This window comes from Anopheles coluzzii, chromosome 2, assembly GCF_943734685.1.
Source record: "Anopheles coluzzii chromosome 2, AcolN3, whole genome shotgun sequence".
In the NCBI taxonomy this organism is placed as follows: domain Eukaryota; kingdom Metazoa; phylum Arthropoda; class Insecta; order Diptera; family Culicidae; genus Anopheles; species Anopheles coluzzii.
In genome coordinates, this window is record NC_064670.1 from 15,523,018 (window position 1) to 15,542,599 (window position 19,582).

Here is a 19,582-nt window from a genome sequence, read left to right on the forward strand (position 1 = left end):
AAAACCACCGGGGCGCCGAATACATCACTACTCCATCCCCAGCTTGGTGGGTTTTTTCGTTACACTGATGTGGCTGTGTGCGTGTGTTGATTTCAACGAAATTGAATTCATAATGATTTGCTCGACATTGCACGGTTGAATCGATTGGATGGATGATTCGGTGCCAGAAGCCGGGATGCGATGTATCATTCTTTCAAGACTGCCCTCCACTACCTTCCTGTCCCAGTCGTTCACACCATCAGTCGACGATAAAAGATCATCTTTCCGCTTGGCTAGCGGCACGATACACACGCTTCACCAGGGCAATAACACAGCTCCACATAAATGAGTGATGTTCAATTAGGTGTAACCACTCGGCATCGAGCACGGTGAGGGGAGCGAGCCATGAAAACAGGCGCCGGAGCAAAACCGGTAGATGGATGTGTAAGTGATCCACGGAATGGGGCACATTTGTCTTCATCAATGCGTAATATGAGCTCGATTGAGGGTAGCTGGCGCAAAAGTGAGGTCGCATCGGGTCGACGCGCGCGCTTTGTAGCACCACGCACCAGGCGTCTCCATTGACTGTTGCGATAGCGGGCGGTGCGGTTAGTTTTTCCTTTTTCGTCTGTACCGTTGCATTGTTTCACGGTTCGAACGATACGAGATAAAACTAGAGGGGAGAAAGGAAAATAAAAAGAACAGCACCACACCCAGCCACAAGCAACAATGTTTAGTTTTGCAGCTCCAGCGGTGGCGCTCAGCGGAAAGCATGCTGCACGTACGCACGGGCAAGGCCAAACATGCCAAAATCTAGGTCTCGGGAGGCACGCCGGACGTTGACTGTCTGCTGCTAGCGGGGTGGAAGTGTTTTATAGTTGCTCACACAGTACAACGGAGCTTCGTTTCGCTCGTGCTCAGCTGATATGTGAGATGCTACAACAGCATTACACTCTTTGCACTATTCAACCTTCAACCTTCAACCCCGTTGTTCTTTGACGAATGGTAGCAAACTGTCCGTAGTGCGGGCGTAGTTCGAGTATAGTTTCCAGCCTTCCTAAGCATGTCCTTGGCAAATATTTTACCTTCATGAAGTTTCAATCCTGTGCAACAGTAATGAACTGCTTTTAATGCAGTTTCGTTTGCTAGTTTGCGAGGCGTTTAAGGTTTACATTGCATTCCGCCGACCTTGCCTCGTGTCATGAGACACCCCGTCTGATGAATCCCAGCATCGAAAGAGTATACTAGAGAACGCGCAATACAAGTGTCACTTTACCACGCACCTCGAAGCCACAGCAGGGCACACCAACAACGAACTATTTCCTCCTCAACCAGCTAGGATCATTTTCCCGAACAGCATCAAAAACTTTAAATTGAACGTTGTTTTCCGCTTACCGTTAATTAATGCAATGCACGGTTGAAATGGTCCATAGCTCAAACCGCCGTAAGCTTAGCAAATAGTTTTCCGTTGCACCCGTTTGGCCCCTGTTAAATCCGTCCCTGTGCGTAAGCAGGGTAGAACAAACACGATTGCTATCGAAATTCACAATTTAGAGTGTTTATTTTTATATGCTTCCACTTGCCGTGCAGCTTAAAAAGGCCACTAATAAGCTTCCTCCGCTGGTAAGCCTGGACCTGGACACAACCGGAAGTGCTGTTTCGTAAAACTTCCTCCTCATTTGCAAGGGAACGAACAAAACGAACAAAAAGCAGACACATTCAATGTCAGATGGGAGCCTCTTCCGGTGCGGACGGAATCATGCTCGAGATTGAGGTAGTGTTTTTATTCTTTTTTGAGAAAGATCAAGCAGGGTGAGTGGAAAATTGGGAACTATTTTCAAAACCAAAAAGCAACAAAATCACAAAAATGTTCTTTTCTTGTTTTTTTGTTGGGAGCTTACATGATGTCCAGTATGGTAAAAATAACAGACACACACACACACACACACACACACACACACACACACACACACACACACACACACACACACTTCCATTTCAGGTTCAAGAAGGCCAAAAATATCATTCCTGTAGCAGGAAGTGAAAGTTTTTAACCAAGCGGAAAACATCATTTTCTCCGACCTTGCGCTGTGCCGCTGCTTGCCAACGGGCCGGGCAACCAAAGAAGCAGCCGAAAGGAAGCCGATAAGCAGCTCTGTGTCGCTCTTCGTACTCGTGTGTATAAAAGGACAGTTTGATCTAATTACGTACGACGACCTACCATAAACTTGCTGCTTCTTCTGCCCGAGTAACGTTACCTCTTGCTCTGTTAGATTTTGTTTTTTCCCTTGTTTGCTTGCTTCTCATCACACTCGCCGCATGAGATTGAGTTTTTCTTACAAATCTCATTGTTTTTTGTTTGAGCCCCATGTCGATGTACACAAAAGAGAAGGCCCGAAAATGAATCCGTTACAAGCACAATCTTCCAGTTCTCGCTGTATCTTTCTCTCGCTTGCTGTAAATAAAGGACCGTACCGATACCGGAGAAAACGTTAACGATGACACACGCATAAAGTTTACGGTCTCATCGGGTGCCCTAGTGCTGCACTGTGATCAAAACCCCGAAAAATGACACCGTAACTAACCGTCCCTTCCGGTCGATGTCCGGTTGGCAATCTTTTCTACACCATTAAATTTCGGTTTATGAGCGTATTTTGTTCTTCTTTCTCGCTTGCTTGTTTGTTGGCACACCCACCTCGTCCAGCAAGCAGCAACTGTCAAGGTTGACACTCATCAAACCTGCGCCAGCCTTCGGTGTGAATGTGGGTGTGCACCGGTGAAAGTGTATCTTGAAAATTCCGTCACAACGATGCAGTGATGTTGCGGGTGAGCTACCAAGCAGCACAATTGAGGGTGTGGCGCAAAAACAAGAGCAAAGAGCGTTGAATAATGACAACGCTTTCCCGCGTCCCGAAGCGCTGCGCAGGAAGCAAAAATGCATTAACGTCTTAAGCCGAACCCTTCGGTGGGAAAGAAAACGTCACTGCTGCTGGGGTAGCGTTTCATCATCTCAACTCCTAAGAAAACCATTCGCTTCGCTCATCAAATTTAGTGACCATGAATCGTAGTAAATCGGTTGATGGAGACGCCTGGTGCTCCGTGTGAAACGGGTACACGCTTTGGGTATTATTTACGTTACAAACTGATGCTTGGTCGTTGAAAAAATACACACTTCCCAGATTGGGAAAGCGTAGCTCATTCATGACTTCCCCATCGTGCCGAAACACGCCTGTCCTGTGAGCGCAACAAAAAACTGGCGAAACTGCAACGATCCAACCGATAACACGCTGGCGCCTTCGTCGTCTAAGTACAACGAAACGTTGTGTTTTTTTTTTTGCTGCTTCCATTCTTCCCACTCAACGGCCCGAACTAGCCGGGATCGATAAAAAGTGTATCGCGGAGCTGCCGGAAGGATGCCTGCCCGCAGTGGCTGGGAAGCTATTTGTTCTGGTAAAGTGGTAATGAACGTGGAACACCCTTGCGCGTTTGATTGGCGAAAGGAAGCGAGTGTCTTTCGAGATGACAAAAACAAAAGGACACGGTACCTTTTAACCATACCGGTTTGGATGGAAAGGGTTGCAAGACGATGATTTATTCATCACTCTTTGCTTGGTGTGATTATGTGTTTTGCAGATGACACTCCGGACGGTCAATATGGGGAAAGTCGAATGGATAGACCGGAGACGGTTTTACGGTTGGCTGGCTGACAGGAAGATCAAGGTGTACGTTTGTTAGCAAAATTATCCTTATCTTGAGACTGTCCTTTTTATGCTGCACCATCTGCTGAGTCAGGTAGGCTACTAATTCTTCCCATTTTTATCGGTGGGAAAAGAAAAAAAATAATTGCAAAACAAAGGGAAGGATCGTTGCATGACAAGCAGTTTGTGCTTTGTTTTAGTAGGGAAATATGATGTGATTCAAATAAAAATTTCATCACAATATTGGTGAGCGTCATTTTCTCATCTTTTTTAAATAGACACTGAGCATATTGTGCTCATTTGCCTCTTTAAATTGTTCATACCTGAAAAACGATATCGCTAAAGAAGCCTCGCTCTAAAGCTTTAAAAACGCCCAAAAGTATGCAATTCAATGTAATGAAAGTTATTGCATGGATTGTTTAGAAAAAGATAAGATAAGAAAGGATAAAATGATTCTCTTTTCGTTTCACTATATTCACCGCGGTTTTATCAAGCATTTTCAATCTGATAGATGTATTTTTTTTGCACACACAAGAAAACCCTGCCTTTTCCTAACTAACAAAACCGTCTTGCATGAACCACTCCTACCAAACGGTACTGCACCAGGGGCACACTGTTGCTTCGGCTGCAATTATAATAAAGTGTACGATGAGTAAGGATACTTCTTGCGAGTGGAACATAAATTAATGCTGAAGGGGAAGCCAATCACACTGGAACACATTGGAGGTACAGGGCACCCCTTCGCTGCACCGAGTACACACTCCATCCTGTTACCTGAACAAACGGGCAGCGAACATGCATCAAAATTTATAGTCTTTACCAACCATAATTTATCTTGCACCGTTTAACGAACCATTAAATTGAATGAACGAAGCTCCCGTCCGGTCCCCCTTGGGCAAAAGCGTATGATGAGTAATTGCCACAAATGCTTGACTTTGGGAGCTCGCCTCGCATAGTATTCTATCGATTAACTCTTCTTTGATAATTAAAACGTTTGACACTATTTTGAAAACATTAAAATTGTATAAAACAGCAAAAAGGAACATTTTCATCGCACACAAAAATGTACTCATAGTGGTAGAAAATGGATGTCAAACTATAACATCGTTTTACGACCGATGCCAAACTCTTGTTGACTTGTTGAGCTAAACCGCATCGACTAGCAGTTTTCTATACTTTCACAATGCCATCATCGACAGCAAATGGTGGCAAAGCATCGACAGTTTTTGTTTGTTTTCCAGCGCACCACCGGAGTACAATGCCTTCCATACGGTTTTCACTATCAAAAAGGCATATAAATCATCCATAAGAAGCTCCGAACGCTTGCACACGCACAATATCTTAGAACGATCATTTCGACATTCGGGAAATATATACCTTACAAAAAGTAAAAGAAGAAAAACACACCCAAAACACCCCTACATAGAGAGAGAAAAAGAGAGAAAGAGAGTGAGTGAGAGAAGCAAGAAACAGTCGTCTTGATGGTTGGTTTCGGTCCGTCCGTGGAAAGGTTTCCGTTGCGTGACTGGAGGTCGTAAAAAAGGCTTAGCATTTTTTTCTGTGCTGCTCGAGTGAATAAGAAAAGAATTCGAACGAAACACAAAAGTAGATGCAGCAGAAAGGCAGCAGCGATCAAAAATAACAAATTTAGGCCCCATTTAGGTACAACGCAAAGCGGGAAGCGTACCGGGGTGAGCTTTTGCAAAGTCTTTTTCCGACTCTTCGACTCTGGCTCACAAAAAAAGGAACAAAAAGGATCAACTTGTAGCAAGTACCGTCACAATGGTTTTGCTTGCCCACTGGGGAGATGGAAGAAGGGGTTTTTTGGGTTCGTTTCGCTACACGGATGGGAACAGCATTTCCCTCTTTTCGGTCACCATTCAACCCCTTATTCTGTGCGCACAATGCTCTCACAAAGATGAGTGAGCGAGATAAGAGCAGTTGATTTTACCGCTTCAGCAACCTTAGAGTGAGAGGCAAACGCAGTGCTACCACGCTGCAGGTGAGCGGTGCTGCTCTGGAATGCTTTAAGCTACTGTTAACACTCCCTGCATAAGGTGATGTAGTGTGCGTGTGCCCAGAACTGTATCCCCAATATCGATGACAGTGGACCGGTTTAGGGAATCATAAAGCTACCCCAAGCGTTTCTTTGGAGCCGACTGTTGTACCCGTGGTGACTCCAACATCAGAGAGGCAACAGTTTCTTGGTGCTTTTCCTGTTTGCTACCATGACCAGTAGTTCCCCTTCTGATTTTAGAGACTGTGTGTGTGTGTTGTGCGTTTTGTTGCTGTTGTTGAGCGTTCAAGCGCATTAAGAGTTTGTACCGAAGGTTGGGAAGCAAAATGTGATTTTATGCGATTTTCGATTGAGTTCGTTGTCGTCGTTGGCCAAAACCCGTTTGAAGGGTAATGTTATGGGGTTGCACGAATTTTACCCAAAAACAGGAATAAAGGGGAGCGAGACCACTGCAAAGCCGGTTGGTGGGGCCTTGACAAACAACAAAAAAGGGCGAACGGGAGATGGCACGTTCAATGAGTTTTCGGGCTGGTGACAGCAAATTTAGCAGCCCGTTTTCATACCCCCTCATTCATGGCACCAGCGTACCAAACTCCGCCCGTGGATTGGTTGGAAGCGTTGTAGCTAAAACCGGTAACAGATTAAGCGATTATGAAGCAGTGAAAAGGGAAGCAAGAGTAACGATTGAGGGGGGAGCGTTTCCCTTTTATTTTCCATTATTTAGTTGAGCAAAGCCGTAAGTCGGTTTGTAAGTTGGCTGAAACGGCGCATAAAGTAGGTCGTACTTGAGTGCAGCACGGAATGGTGTCGGGAGTTCTGTTAAGAACTTTTTAAGCAGGCGCTTAGAAGGTTTGATGATGGGGCAATGATACTTTATTCGTTTACTTTAGTACAAAGTTTTGCCAAATGTGTTTTTCACTTATCTTGAAGTGATTGGAAATGAAAATTAATTCTTATTTAATTTAATTTTTAATTTATTTTAATGTTAAATGCTAGTGGCTAAGTATAGTTTCGTTCAAGAACTAGAAATTAACATTATTTACTTCTAATGGAGTCTTCAAATTTGATACCAGGTTTGGTCTTAAAATGACAAGACTTGTCATAGGAAAGTGTCGATGGCATAATTATGAGAATCTAATAAGAATACGACTCGAATATGATGATGATAACGATTAACATCACATCAAACCACATTGCACACCAATAGAAATAGCTACCATTTTCCAATCTCACCACTCTCAAGGTAAACATACACAGCAAACAAAATTAATTTAGAGATAGAAGCGCACCGTCACGCTACGGTAAATAATTACAACATTTCACCTCCTTTAACGTTTACACGTAAAACGTATACAAAAATCCGTCAAGTACGGATTCGAAAATTGCTCCCAAACAACTTTCACCATTAAATTACTTTACCAGCACCATTATCATCATCATCACGCTCTAGAGTACCCGTGGGCCCCCTCTAAAATGTGTCAACCAAACTGGCGGGAAAACCTCGCGGGATCTGGGACGCAGACTTGCTCTTCTCTCCAGTTGCTTGTGATACAATTTTAAGCACATTGTCGTTGCCTAAAAGAAACCGTTTGCTTCTCCAATATTTCTTGCTCGACAAACGCGCGTGCCTACCCCGCCGCTAGCCGGGACCGCGTTGAAGCGATCATCATCTCATTGGTATGCAAATCAGATTTACGTGAAACAGTTTCTTAAACTTGCTTCCGAACGCGGTGAAGGGTGGGGCAGCGCAAGTAACAGCGCAACAGCAGCAACAGTGGACGCAGCCGAACGAAGGCGCAGCAAACGTATCGAAGCCGAAAGGAATTAAAATTTCCCGTCCCGTTACGCTTTGCTTCCAAAATGGCGCAAAAAGCACGTGGGCGGCAGGCTGTACTTTTTCGCTTCTTTTTCTCCCGTACACCCTCTCCCCCAATCGTGCTGTACAGTAAATCCAGAATTAAATCAGGACCCATGTTTTTGAGCTGCTTGGTATGCGGGATGGCATGAATTAGTCACATTAGTGCCGCTTCCATCCTCGGTTGCTCACGGTGCGTTTTCAGCTCATTTCGTGTGCAGTGAGGTGGAGATCGTGCCCGCGCCACGTGGCCATCGCCGGCGGGAGGTAACGACGACATTGCGAGCTGTGGATCTGCAATTGACACATGCCATTCGTTCCGTTTGCGCAAAAAAAAAAACAGAGCGATAGAGAAAAAAAACCCCACCATCGCATCAGCAGATTACCCGTTGCGGCGGGCGTACGTCATCGCATCCGATTGATTCCTTTCACTGCGCAAAACTTTGAGCAGAATGTGTACTATATTTACACTCGTTTGCCTTGCCGGTTGCTGATTATGTAAAGCATTTGGCTATTAATGTAGAAAATCTTTCCCACTCACCGGCAGTGGGCGGATGGTAGTAGTGAGTCATGTTGTCGTTTCGTTGGACTATTTCTGGACTCAAAACTCCCCCCGCGGCTTCCCCCTCTCCCACTCTCGGGCCGAATGATGTGATCGGTTTTCATTCATAACTTTCGAAATCCTACGCACACCCATCGACCGGGCACGCCGGATGATATGTACAAAGTCCCTGCCCTGCGTACGCTCCAAGCACGATCGGTTTTGTCGGTGGAATACATGCGGGGGCGACCACAATCTTCAGCAACATTTGCGCTTTGGGTGCCGCATCGTTACATGCCCGATGAATGAAAAGCAATTCTAATTTTGGGACTGATAACGTTGGTGTCAATGTGTGTACTGCTGGGCGAACTGGGGATAGCAGCACAGCGCCGACAGCGGCACACGAGCAGACGAACGCGTGCGCATCCTCTCCGGGCAAGGTGCCTCTTACCGGTTTGCTGGTGGGCGTGGGTCGCCCTGCATCTCCCCATACTTTTCGGGCTGTCAAACGGTTAGCATAACAGGATCGATTTGGTCCCCGCGACTACCTCATCACCGTGGCGATAAGCTGCTGAGGCTTTAAATTTAACAAAACACCTTACACCGGTGGTGGGTTTCCATTCTGCCGCCAGCATTGAACGGCGCGAGTGTGCAAACGATGATAATTCGAGTTTTAGCTGGAAATCAGACATGACGATGCAAATCAGCACGGATGGCGATGGGTTTTAATGAAGATATTTAAAATTAAACGATGAAAACAGTGTTCCAAGAATATCACTTTCTCTATTTTAAACGTAAAAGCGTCATTGACGGTTTGTTGTTTTGCTGTAGCAATTGTACGAGATGTTTGTTGTTCAACTATTTACATGCTCTTGTCTGACTGTCACTTTAGCACGTTTTGTACCAAGGATCAAAATGATCATGATTGTATTTCTTGGAATACAGTCATGGCTTGCCTGACCTAAATCATTTATTGGATGCTTTTGGTAGTGAAGGAAACGAAAGCATCTCGAAAATGCATGCAATGCGCAAAAAATAGTAAAATATTAATCCAATATATAGTTCATGTGAGTTTTTCAATGTTTTTTTGTAAAATTTTCAACAATCCCAATGCACATCTTGAACTGTCATTAGCAACGTTTAACACTGTCCGTCGATGGCAGCGCTTCTTTCGCTTGACCAATACTGCCGGAACAGTTGAACCGCGTGATACACTTCGCTTCCATGCATTCTCCTGATCCGTGAGGCAAGGGCTTAGAGGCACCAGTTTCCCGCAAAGCTTCAGACAAGCACGCAAAACTGCGGAGTGACAGAGCACCCCATCTGCTGCTTACCATCCCGGCTAGACGGTCAGGCGCAAGACCGGCCCGGCGTTTCAGGCACATCACCATCCACCTGTCTCCGGCACGGTTTTCACGAAATCCTGCCCGAGTTGGTCGGGCTGGTAGGTCATTCGTAAAATTTAATTAGCTGCATCAGATAGCACCGTGTGGCACCGTGACGAGCGCAGGATGTTCCAGCCCACCCAGCACCGGTGTCTCGCTGTCTCGGGCACACACACAGAATCTTGTCCGTTTCTTCCGGGGTTTTGGGTGCGACATGGCGGTGCGTCGGACGTGCGTAAGCGTGCAGAGCTGAGCAAAAGAAGCTACCGGAGCAAACAATTCTGTTCCCCCCCCCCCCTGCGTCCCCTGCCCATACCCGCTGAGCACGGTTGGTGCCTAAGGAAAATTGTCACCTTCAGTGCTTAGGCAACCCGGGCAAACAGTAAAGCGAAAGCTAATTGGTCCACTGTGCTGGTGGCTGGAGAGCGAAAGCGAAGTCCGTCTTTGAAGTTAAACTCGTTCAGCCAAACCGTCCCGCACCATTCCGTCGGTCAGTCGGAGCGGCGAGCAGAAAGATGCTTCAAATGGCTTAAGTCCTTGGCAAGCAGAAACATCATTTATTTCACATTTCCCACCCAGTATGCGTACCCGGTCCTTATCGTACGGCTTGTCAAATTCAGCGAACCCGTTTTTACGCAACGATTGCAGTGAAAGGAGAAAAGCCAAAACGGCGGCACGTTGCGTTGCAGGAAGTGGAACAATGTTTTCATTCAGTTGTTGGTTTTCCCATTTTCTCCGGGTTGTGTTTCGCGGAACGTGGAGCATTCCTTGTGCTTTTTTTTCTTCTAGCTGTTATTGCTGCTATTTAAAGATTTTCACTTTCAGGCATGTAGCGTTCGCTCTCCAAAAAGGGGAAACTTCTCTTTGAAAGTAAGTCAACCTTTTGCTTAAACCCGATTTGGGGGAAGCACATTTTCTTTGAAATGCAGCTGTTTCCAGTGAAGTGTAGAATTTAATTAATTTTGCTTTGCTTTAAAACCAAGCAGCATCGATCGTAACGAATGGCTTTTGTTGTACCATGATCTACTCATTTTCCAGATTTAAGTTCCATTCAGGTTTTACGTTAAAACAAAATGTTAATATTAAAAGAAAATATAAAGATAAACGTTTAAACAATTAACAAAATAAAAAAGACGGTTCTTTTCTAGAGTTTTCCTCCTGTATGTATTGTGTTTTCTTTAAAAAGTGTTGTAAAACGATATTAATTATTTGATATGGGTAAGTATTGCTAGTCAATATTTAAATCCATAATATTTAAGCCTCGTAGGGTTGTCCATGAATTAAATTGCTCAAGAAACCTAGTTACTATCATTCAGCCACCTGCTGTTGTCCATCTCAATTAAATCTCGCTTTTCATTGCGAGGTTCAACAGCAAACCAAAGTGTAAACGCTTCATTTTCATATCCATTATGGCCAATCATCGCCCTGGAACGCCCAACTGCGACGACTGCGAGGCGTGTCGCGGGGAACGCAATGGACAATAATTATTTACAATCATCTGCAGCGTTTGCCTCCCAATTTCACACCGGGACGTTCATTTCCGCCACATGTCACCGTCCGCTTCCGGAGCGCGAACCGCCTTGCCTTGCCACACCTCCGCCGATGAAATAAATCATCTTTTCGGAACGATTCATTTATAACGGAACGATAAAATGGACGGCCAGGCAAGGGCGGAAAGGTTGGCAAATGTTTTGTCAGTAGTTTTGTAATCTACCCCGGTCCGCCGATGCAGAGTGCCGTCGAGTGCGGCAAGATTAGCGAGTGTAGGGAAGCAGGGTAGCAGAGTGTATGCGGCTGGAGGATGGATGAGTAGGAAAAAGGATCCATCCTCCGGACGGGTGCTGCCCGTCCGCCAGCCGTGACATGACAGATGAATGACGCAGGCAAAAAGTCTCCACCGAGCGGCAGTTTCATTCATTATGCAGTCCCAAGCTTGAGTTTCCGTTTGGCTTGCCCCGGTACCGGTGGGGATACATTTTGAATATTCTAATCGTGACGTAAGGGGGAAGTGGGAGGTGGTGGGAGTGAGAGAGTGGGGGCAGGATAACGTAAAGTAACCGCTCGACGGGAAGGTAATGACACCGACGGCACGCGGGGATCTGTCCTTTTCGCCCCCTTACTTTAACGGTGAATAACTGCACAGCCCATATCAGTACCCGAATGTAAACAACCCAACGACCTCTCTCTCTCTCCTTCCAGAACGCTTGCGACACGCGTAGCTGATACCCCAGCTGGCTGGATAGCTTCACACGCACTCACACAAACTCAATCAGCACAAAACAGCAAACTGTGGATGGATGATTCATTTATGGACTCAGGTAAGCTGAGGAATGGTTTCGCTATCTAGAAAGCCTAGCTGGCCACTCACTCACACAGACACGCACACGAACAGACGGTCACGCACGAACACACACATACACACACTAATCATACCTGTTTGTGTACTAGAATCGAAAAACGTACTCGTGGTTTCCACCGTCATCGTGCCGATGGTGCCGTCGATTATCTGTGCGCTCGAATCACGCCTGCCCCGGTAGCTGTGTGTGGTACACCGAAAACGAAAGCAACCCGACGAGAGTGAGAACACAGTGTGTGTGTGTGAGAGAGTGAGAGAGACTGAGAGCGAGAAAGCCACGGAGCGAGCTTTCGCGCTCGCAGCCCCGTGGCTGCGTACTTACCGGCTGGTGTCATCGCTTTGCGAGCTTTGGCGGCGAAAGTTGCGGCAGCGTATCATCTCCTCGGTCGTGCTTTGGCGGCGAAAGCCACGCGCAATCAGGATCTCCTCGGTCGTCGACTGCCGACGGATGGAGGGCCGGGCCGTGCTTTCGGTCGGTGGGGGCGGACGGGCGCAAGGACTTGCATCCCTGTGGGCGACATCGAAAGAAGCGAGCATCGAAAGCTTCAGCAAATGGAAAGCTTTTTTGTAAATGGAGGGCGGCTGATGAAAGCTCTTACCTTGAGGAACAGCAGCTGGAGGAATCGGGCGAGCGGGGCTGCCGGGCGGCTGAGGATGATTGTCGGCGAAGGCGGCGGCTGCGTCGTGGGCTTCCCTCCCGCTCGTGGCTCCGGTCCGGCGACAGATGGGAGCGCGAATCACGGCGCCCTCTGTCGGTGGGGAGAGAAATCAGTTTAATAGTACATTCGAAAAGAATCAGCGAAAAGCGTCGATGTGATGAAGGAATATTTTCATGTTTACTGTTGTTCCAACGAATGATATGATATTGTTGGGAAATTATTGCAACTAATGTTGATTAATTTTCATGATAATTAATGGATAGATGAAAAGAAAATTTCTCCAATCAAATTTGAGAGAGTTCATGTTATTTTTTTGTATCGTATTCTAATTAGCATTTGCGTTAACACATACATTTTAGCTGAAACTATCTATTTATATTGGAAAATGTAACGCATTTATCTTTAAAAATGGAAAATATAATGAAAATTCCATAATAAAGCTTATATCGGGCACTTTACTCACCTAGAAGCACTGTCCGGACTGAGGCTGTCCCTGCGGGCCTGCCGTTCCGGCCCTTCACCGTCCGGGCTGAGCGCTGGCTGTGAGCTTCGGCGACTCCAGCCTCCCGGCGGCAAGCACGACTCGTCGTAAGCGGTTGCCTGCAAAGCGAAATAATGGTACCTCATCGTTGAATTGGCAAGGAACATCCGAATCTGCATTTTCGCACTCACCTGCCGCTGCAACTTAGAGAGCCGTTGGGCCCGCTCGGGACTGACGCGCGAGTCCCGGCGCGTCATTTTCGTCCCACACTGAGTGGTCGAATCGCGGCGCCCCTTCTGCGCGGTCGGACTGGTGGCGGGCGGTGTGACCGAGCTGGTGATGATGGTGGGCGGTGGCAGCGCCTGGCAGGCACTGTCCACGTGTGCGACTGCCACAAACAGTGGGCCCGAATCGGACGCAGTCGAGCTGGTGGAAGGTCGCTGCTCCTGCCGGAAGTTGGGCATTTCCGCGACCACGAGCGAATCTTTGCGCTTCCGCTGCGTTCCAACCACTTTCGGTGGCGGTGGGGGTGGGGTGGCCGTTCCTCCGATCGTACTGTCGCGGCGGGACGATCGATCGCGGCTAGAGTCGTTCGAGTTGCGTCGCGAACCCTGCAAGAATCGACCGATAAACGTGTTAGCGTGTTAGCTGTTAGAATGCAAATCGATGCCACTCGTACTTACATTTCGATAATTGTCCGTCGAGTAGATGTAATCGTCACGATCTCGTTCGCGCTCCCGCTCCCGTTCGCGCTCTCGTTCGCGCTCGCGCTCCTTCTCGCGCTCGCGCTCCCACTCTCGCTCCTTGCGGAAGTCGGACACGTGCGAGTCCCGCCGGTAGGACCAGCTCTTCACGCCCGAGTCCGCGCTCGACTCGCGGCGCTTGCGCAGCGGCGGAGCGTGGCCCGAATTGTTCTGACTGTTGTACGATTCGCCCGTCGTCGCCTTGTTCCAGGGCAGGCTGCGCGCGAGATCGGCGAGCGTCTCGCGACGGTTCAGCGGGGCTTTCTGGCGTTTCGAGCCACCGCCGCTCCATTCGCGCAGGATGTCGGTTAGCTGCGCGAGTGAGCTCCGGCGACGTCGCTGAGCACCTGTGTCGGGAAGTGGTGAAGCATTAAACAATGCTGCTTTTTTTTGGTAAAGATTCGTCCATTGCGAATCACTTACCTGGCGGTGGTGAGGTACTAGGAGGTGAAGCGCCGGATATCTGGGCCGCCGAATCGCGACGTCCGCCGAGGCGCTGGCGAATGGTGGACTCTTCGACCTGCAGGCGAAAAGGGAACGAACACTGTCAGTCACAGTCACATGACGTCGCGTAGGTTAAGCTTCAGCGCCTACTTACCTGCTCGCGGACCAGATCGTCCCAACCGTTTCCACCCTGCCATACCAGTCCCACCTGGTGAGACATGATAGGCAGGTTGCAGACAAAGCAGATCGCCGTCATGGTCCTGATGCAAGGCGCCGCCGCAGAAACGGGTCGAAAGAATGGGCGATAAAACCAGAGAAACATAAAGAAATGGATTATTTTTTCACACGCTCTGTTAGGCCTGCTCTGTTTGAAGGTATGCAAAAGTGTGAACGAATTTGCAGCAACTCATCTAGGATGTGTCAAACACAGGCATGCGCTATTTGTGTTTCGAGCTGAACTTGTCAAACTTGCAAAGTGCAGGTGTGATGAGTGTGTGTTTTTTTCATATGTTGGCGCAGTTTAGCGTTATGCATTCGGCAATGCGTTCCAACTGTTATAAACGACAAAACGGACAACTCACTTAACAGCGTATAGCAGAAAAGAAGGAGCTAAATTAAGCATTTCAAAAATGTACATAAATTATAGCAGATGTCATAATTGTATATCTTCCGTAGTGAGCTTCAGGTATGCGAGCGTCTAGGTTTTTACAAGAAACATATAGTAAGACTTTTAAATAATACATACAATATTGATATTGCAACATTGTTATAATATTGATTGATCGGTGTAATCCTTTAGATATTGTTAAAAAATGCAGTAATGGAAGATGGACAATTATTAATTTTTTAAATTAATGAATGGCGAAAAGATTGATTTCAATCATCATAACAGCCGAAAGCATCGGATAGAACCACGTCTAGTTGCGTGCATATCATGAAAATAAATGCGTGTAAAATCAACATAAGAATGACATAAAAGCAATATTCTAGGAAAGGTAGGTCAAACTTAACGCAGCAACGTAATTAGTAAGAAATTAAAAATATAACAAACTATTTTTTAAATAAAACGAGTAAACTCATAAGGCCTAATTATTTCCATACAAACAAACAAAGGCAAAACACAAGCACAAAACGCATTCCGAGCAAGAAAAGCATGTGGATAGTTCAAGCAGCAGAGCAAACGAAGAGTGGAAAGAGAGAGAGCGAGTACCCACGTCGAGCAGGTTGTGAAAGAAAAGGTCGTAAAACGACAACCCGAAACAGGAAAAAATGGCAAATATTTTTGGCATGAATGTAAGTTAGAAGATATTGAGCACTGAAAAAATAAGGATAGAGCAAGAAAAGAGAAGGAAAGCGCAAGAGAAACGCAACGCAGAAGCTATAGAGATAGGAGAAACGGGCGCATCACAGCGGTAGAACAAGAACGTGAGCGTGTAAACACGACCGTGCGGCTTGCAGTGTGTGGCGGTGTTTAAACCGGGCAACGAAAATGCATAAATGGAAACAGTAAAATTCGCAAAACAAGTCGAGCGGGTAGAAACGAAAATAACACCTGTAATGGCGCAGTTTTGCCATGGCTCATATCTACGGCCTATACTGGAGGATTGAGAAAGCTGTGGGGGGCTTTTTGTGTCGTGGTTTGTTCAGGGCTGGTTCAGATTAGGTCGGAGCCGTGGAGGTCGTGGTGGATGGTGGTACTGGTGTGGCTTTTCAGTGCAATCTTGGTACTGTCGATCGAATTAAAGGGCGCTGCTCTAGGAATTTAGCCTACGGGGACGCTATGCCTTGCGTTGCGAAGATTCTCTCGGAGGGAATGGTGATCCGTCAGCCCATAAATAATGTTTATTTTCTGTTATTTGTTTGTTGTTACGTTCTTGTGCTTAATTACCACGGAGGGGATAGGAATCGGTACCAGGGGCTACGTGAACGATCAAAAACGTTGGTAGTTCTTGTTTCAACACTTGGGCTAGTCAGCAAAGAAACAGTGTAAACACTGCGACGCGGGTTACACAGGGGAGGATGCTGGCAGTGTGTTGTTTGAACGACAAGTTACCGAATTTGCATCGAACTAGCAGCTCTTGAATACGCCGATGCTGGAGTGAGTTTATTTGTGTGATCCGAATTACGATGCACTTTCTTGTTTTTGGGTAAAGCCGATTTGTGGGTTTGTGGTATGTGGTGTAGGTTCAGCCGAAACTTTATCCGAAACGATACCAATCAGATTGATATTTGTTTTTTGTTTTGTTTTTTGTTTGCTCCTCACTTTCTCTCTTCCTTTCTATTATTTTTTACCACCACCGACTACTGCCAATCTCATAGCTGAAAGTACAGAGAAATGTGTCGATTGATGATTGATTTGCTTTGATGCGCTATGTATGAGATAGAATAATTGAAAAAGGAAAAATACAGTGTAATTGAAATGGTTAAGGGTAGCGTAAGGCGAAGGGGAGGTTTTCCCTAGCGATGAGTGTGTGTGTGTTTTTTTACACATATCACAGAATTTGATGAAACAGTGATGTAGGTTAAAGTGTTGCTTAATGTTTACATATGCCCGTGTATGATGTATGTAATGCAATGTAGGATGTTTCATCAGAAGCGAATATTAAACAAAGTTTGTAAAAAACTTTCTACTAAAAAAACCCCAAGCTAAAATAATAGTTTTTGCACATGAATTCCTCTCCCATGTAAGTTCAGTAAGTAAAAAAAAGTCTGCAAACCAGCTCTCAACACAAAACCCACTACCCGCTTCGATCCGGAGCGCACAATGTGAATCGATAAAGTATGTTAATTAAATATTTGCTAATATACCTGCAGCGTACATGGTGGCTTTGTTGCTGGTGAATGTGTGGTAGGGAGGGGGGTAGGTATTTGGCGTGAATGCTGACTACCGTACACCCGTGGTATGAAAAACCCCATGATCATACAACCGATGTAAAAATCAATGAAAAAAAAACAAATTGAAATTCTCAATTACAAAGAAAAATACCCCCTTTCCCTTCAACACCCTTCCGCCACCCGGGTACTGAAAAATGCAGCAACGCACAGGTAATTCGATCGATACTTTTTAAAAATCATTTGCAATACCGATCATTCCCGGAAAGCGGTACGGCCAATCACGAAGGTTCGCCGAAGCGGTTGGAATGAAACGAATTATGTTACCGTTAAATTTACATTCCAGAATGTCAGTGGCAGCAGTCGGTTGCTGTTAGCAATACACGCACACAACCCTACCTTTGATCGCATTGTACCCCTTCACACACGCAACCCCGGTGCAATGAAGTATGAAAATTAACAACTGAAGCAATTAAATGCTTGTCATGTGCTGTGATTGCCAAAAAAAAAACAATTTGCATCACGCATTTCGCCTTTTTTAGTATGAGCCTTCCTTGCACTGTATGGTTTATAACAGTGTTCTTTATAGAAGGAACAATCGGTAGCTAAACCACCGCCAGCTAACAGTGTAATCGGTACCAGCCCCACGCATCTTACGAATCAATCCGTCGAAACCTTTTTTTTGCCGGAACTGAAAACCCACCAACTGCACTGTCCACCCTTGTACCATCGTACCGCACCAACCAATGTTGCCCCCGCTTTACTGCAGCTAGCGCGAGCGTTTTATGAACTCGCCATAAATCCCTACAATGAACCGAGAACAATGTGATCAAGCATCCGCAAAGGCAACTAGTGATGGGTGGATGAAAAATTTCTTCGAAGCCGAGAAGCATTCTCATTTATTCCGCTCACGGCGGGACGTCAGGCGACCTGATTTTCCGGTTCGTTTCTGTCACCGCATCGGTCGGTCGGTCGGTCAGGTTGGGTGCGGGCGATAAGCCGTGGCGTCTCTTTTTTTTTTGCTCTCCCTCACCGCTCGGTTTTGTTTGTAGTTTGGATTTCTCTTTGTGCTATTTCACTTCCTGCTATCGTCACGCTGTGATTTAATCATCGGCTTATGAGTGATTCCGCCACCACCAACCATGGTGCTGGGCAGCTGAAGGCGTGGTGTGAAAAGTTTCACCAGCAAATGACGCGCGATATTTTTAGGGATTACAAAGTGATGCTTTTAGCGTTTCAGCGTCATCATATTTGAGGGAGTAATTAAATAATGATGATACAGGGTTTCCCACGATTTATTGGTTGGTTCCCACGATTTATTGGTGCGTTCCCACGATTTTTTGGTCATTTCCCATAATTTTTTGGTAGCAACCCACGATTTATTGGTCGGTTCCCAAATATTATTGGTCGGTTCCCAAATATTATTGGTCGTTTCCCAAATATTATTGGTCGGTTCCCAAATATAATATAATATAATACCGACCAATAATATTTGGGAAACGACCAATAATATTTGGGAACCGACCAATAATATTTGGGAACCGACCAATAAATCGTGGGTTGCTACCAAAAAATTATGGGAAATGACCAAAAAATCGTGGGAACGCACCAATAAATCGTGGGAACCAACCAATAAATCGTGGGAAACCCTGTAAAGCAGCATGGTGGGGGTTTTTATTCGACGAAAGGAACTACAATATTTAGTTTATACAATGGAGAGCATAAGTTGGAATTTGACGAGATTAGTTTGTACGAGTAGACCACAACAATGCAATCAAAATGCTCACTCAAGTTGCTGCTAATTTTACAAAGGCTCAAAAAAAATCAGGTAACAATTTGACTGAGAATGCATCCACAAAAAACTTATTTCAAAATTGGAAACTCACAGCTTTGACTCTTTGCAATGCAACCATTCTCCTTCTGGTTTAATTATCTGCTTCAGAGAACTGGAATGTACTACAAATAAAGTACATCTCTAATGCAATAAAGGCACAACCCTGCAAGATACAATTCTGGCCTACCTCTTTCATTGATTCCTCAGTTCGCTTGAAAATAAAGCTCCCATTGAAAGCCTGCTGGAATAAGGCAACATGAGGCCAATTAAAAATGTCACCCGGTGCTGTACTTGCTATCACGCCGCTCCATCCGGCAATCGTTCTGTATCGAGGCCACTCACCCATGCATGAACCCCGTGGAGAGTGTTCACCCATATTCACATGACTATACAGTGTGGCTGTGACTAGAGATGGATTGTATGGCAGAAGGAATCCCACGGCAAGGTACATCACAATGGAACACCTGAGTGTTCACAATTCACAGGGTTTTTTATGTTGTTGTTCAAGCGGGACAACCAAGCGGGAAAGCTCTTCGCCATTCCCGTTCTGTCCCTAGCTGGGCTGCACTTAGGTACTCATTTATATCGCTCGATTTCTGCGTACTGATCAGTTTCCATCCAGTTAGCTTCGGCATCAGACCATGAACAGATGGGTAGCACCGCACCCATTAATCCAGTTACTGTAATGCAATGCAATATGCTGCCTGTCTGGGCACACGGAAAAGTCCTGCTCCATCCGTTTGGGAACGGAAATTGTC

At 46.0% G+C, this 19,582-nt stretch overlaps 1 protein-coding gene across 12 annotated transcripts in view; it reads right to left on the bottom strand.

Moving 5' to 3' along the window:
- LOC120948153 (uncharacterized) overlaps window positions 1-19,582 on the bottom strand; it is a 162,949-nt gene that overhangs the window by 90,966 nt on the left and 52,401 nt on the right. For 5 of the 12 annotated variants that reach the window (XM_040364178.2, XM_040364179.2, XM_040364182.2 and 2 more), the window contains exons 2-10: window positions 15,711-16,477; window positions 14,313-14,418; window positions 14,138-14,234; window positions 13,655-14,061; window positions 13,163-13,582; window positions 12,954-13,090; window positions 12,431-12,580; window positions 12,154-12,339; window positions 11,939-12,012 (exon numbers count right to left, since the gene is read on the bottom strand). In XM_040364178.2, the coding sequence (XP_040220112.1) occupies window positions 11,939-12,012; window positions 12,154-12,339; window positions 12,431-12,580; window positions 12,954-13,090; window positions 13,163-13,582; window positions 13,655-14,061; window positions 14,138-14,234; window positions 14,313-14,418; window positions 15,711-15,733 (1,600 nt within the window). In that variant the 5' untranslated portion in view covers window positions 15,734-16,477. Of the gene's footprint in view, window positions 1-11,908; window positions 12,013-12,153; window positions 12,340-12,430; window positions 12,581-12,953; window positions 13,091-13,162; window positions 13,583-13,654; window positions 14,062-14,137; window positions 14,235-14,312; window positions 14,419-15,710; window positions 16,478-19,582 lie in introns of all 12 variants that reach the window. The other 7 variants (XM_040364183.2, XM_040364188.2, XM_040364186.2 and 4 more) reach the window with 3 other exon arrangements.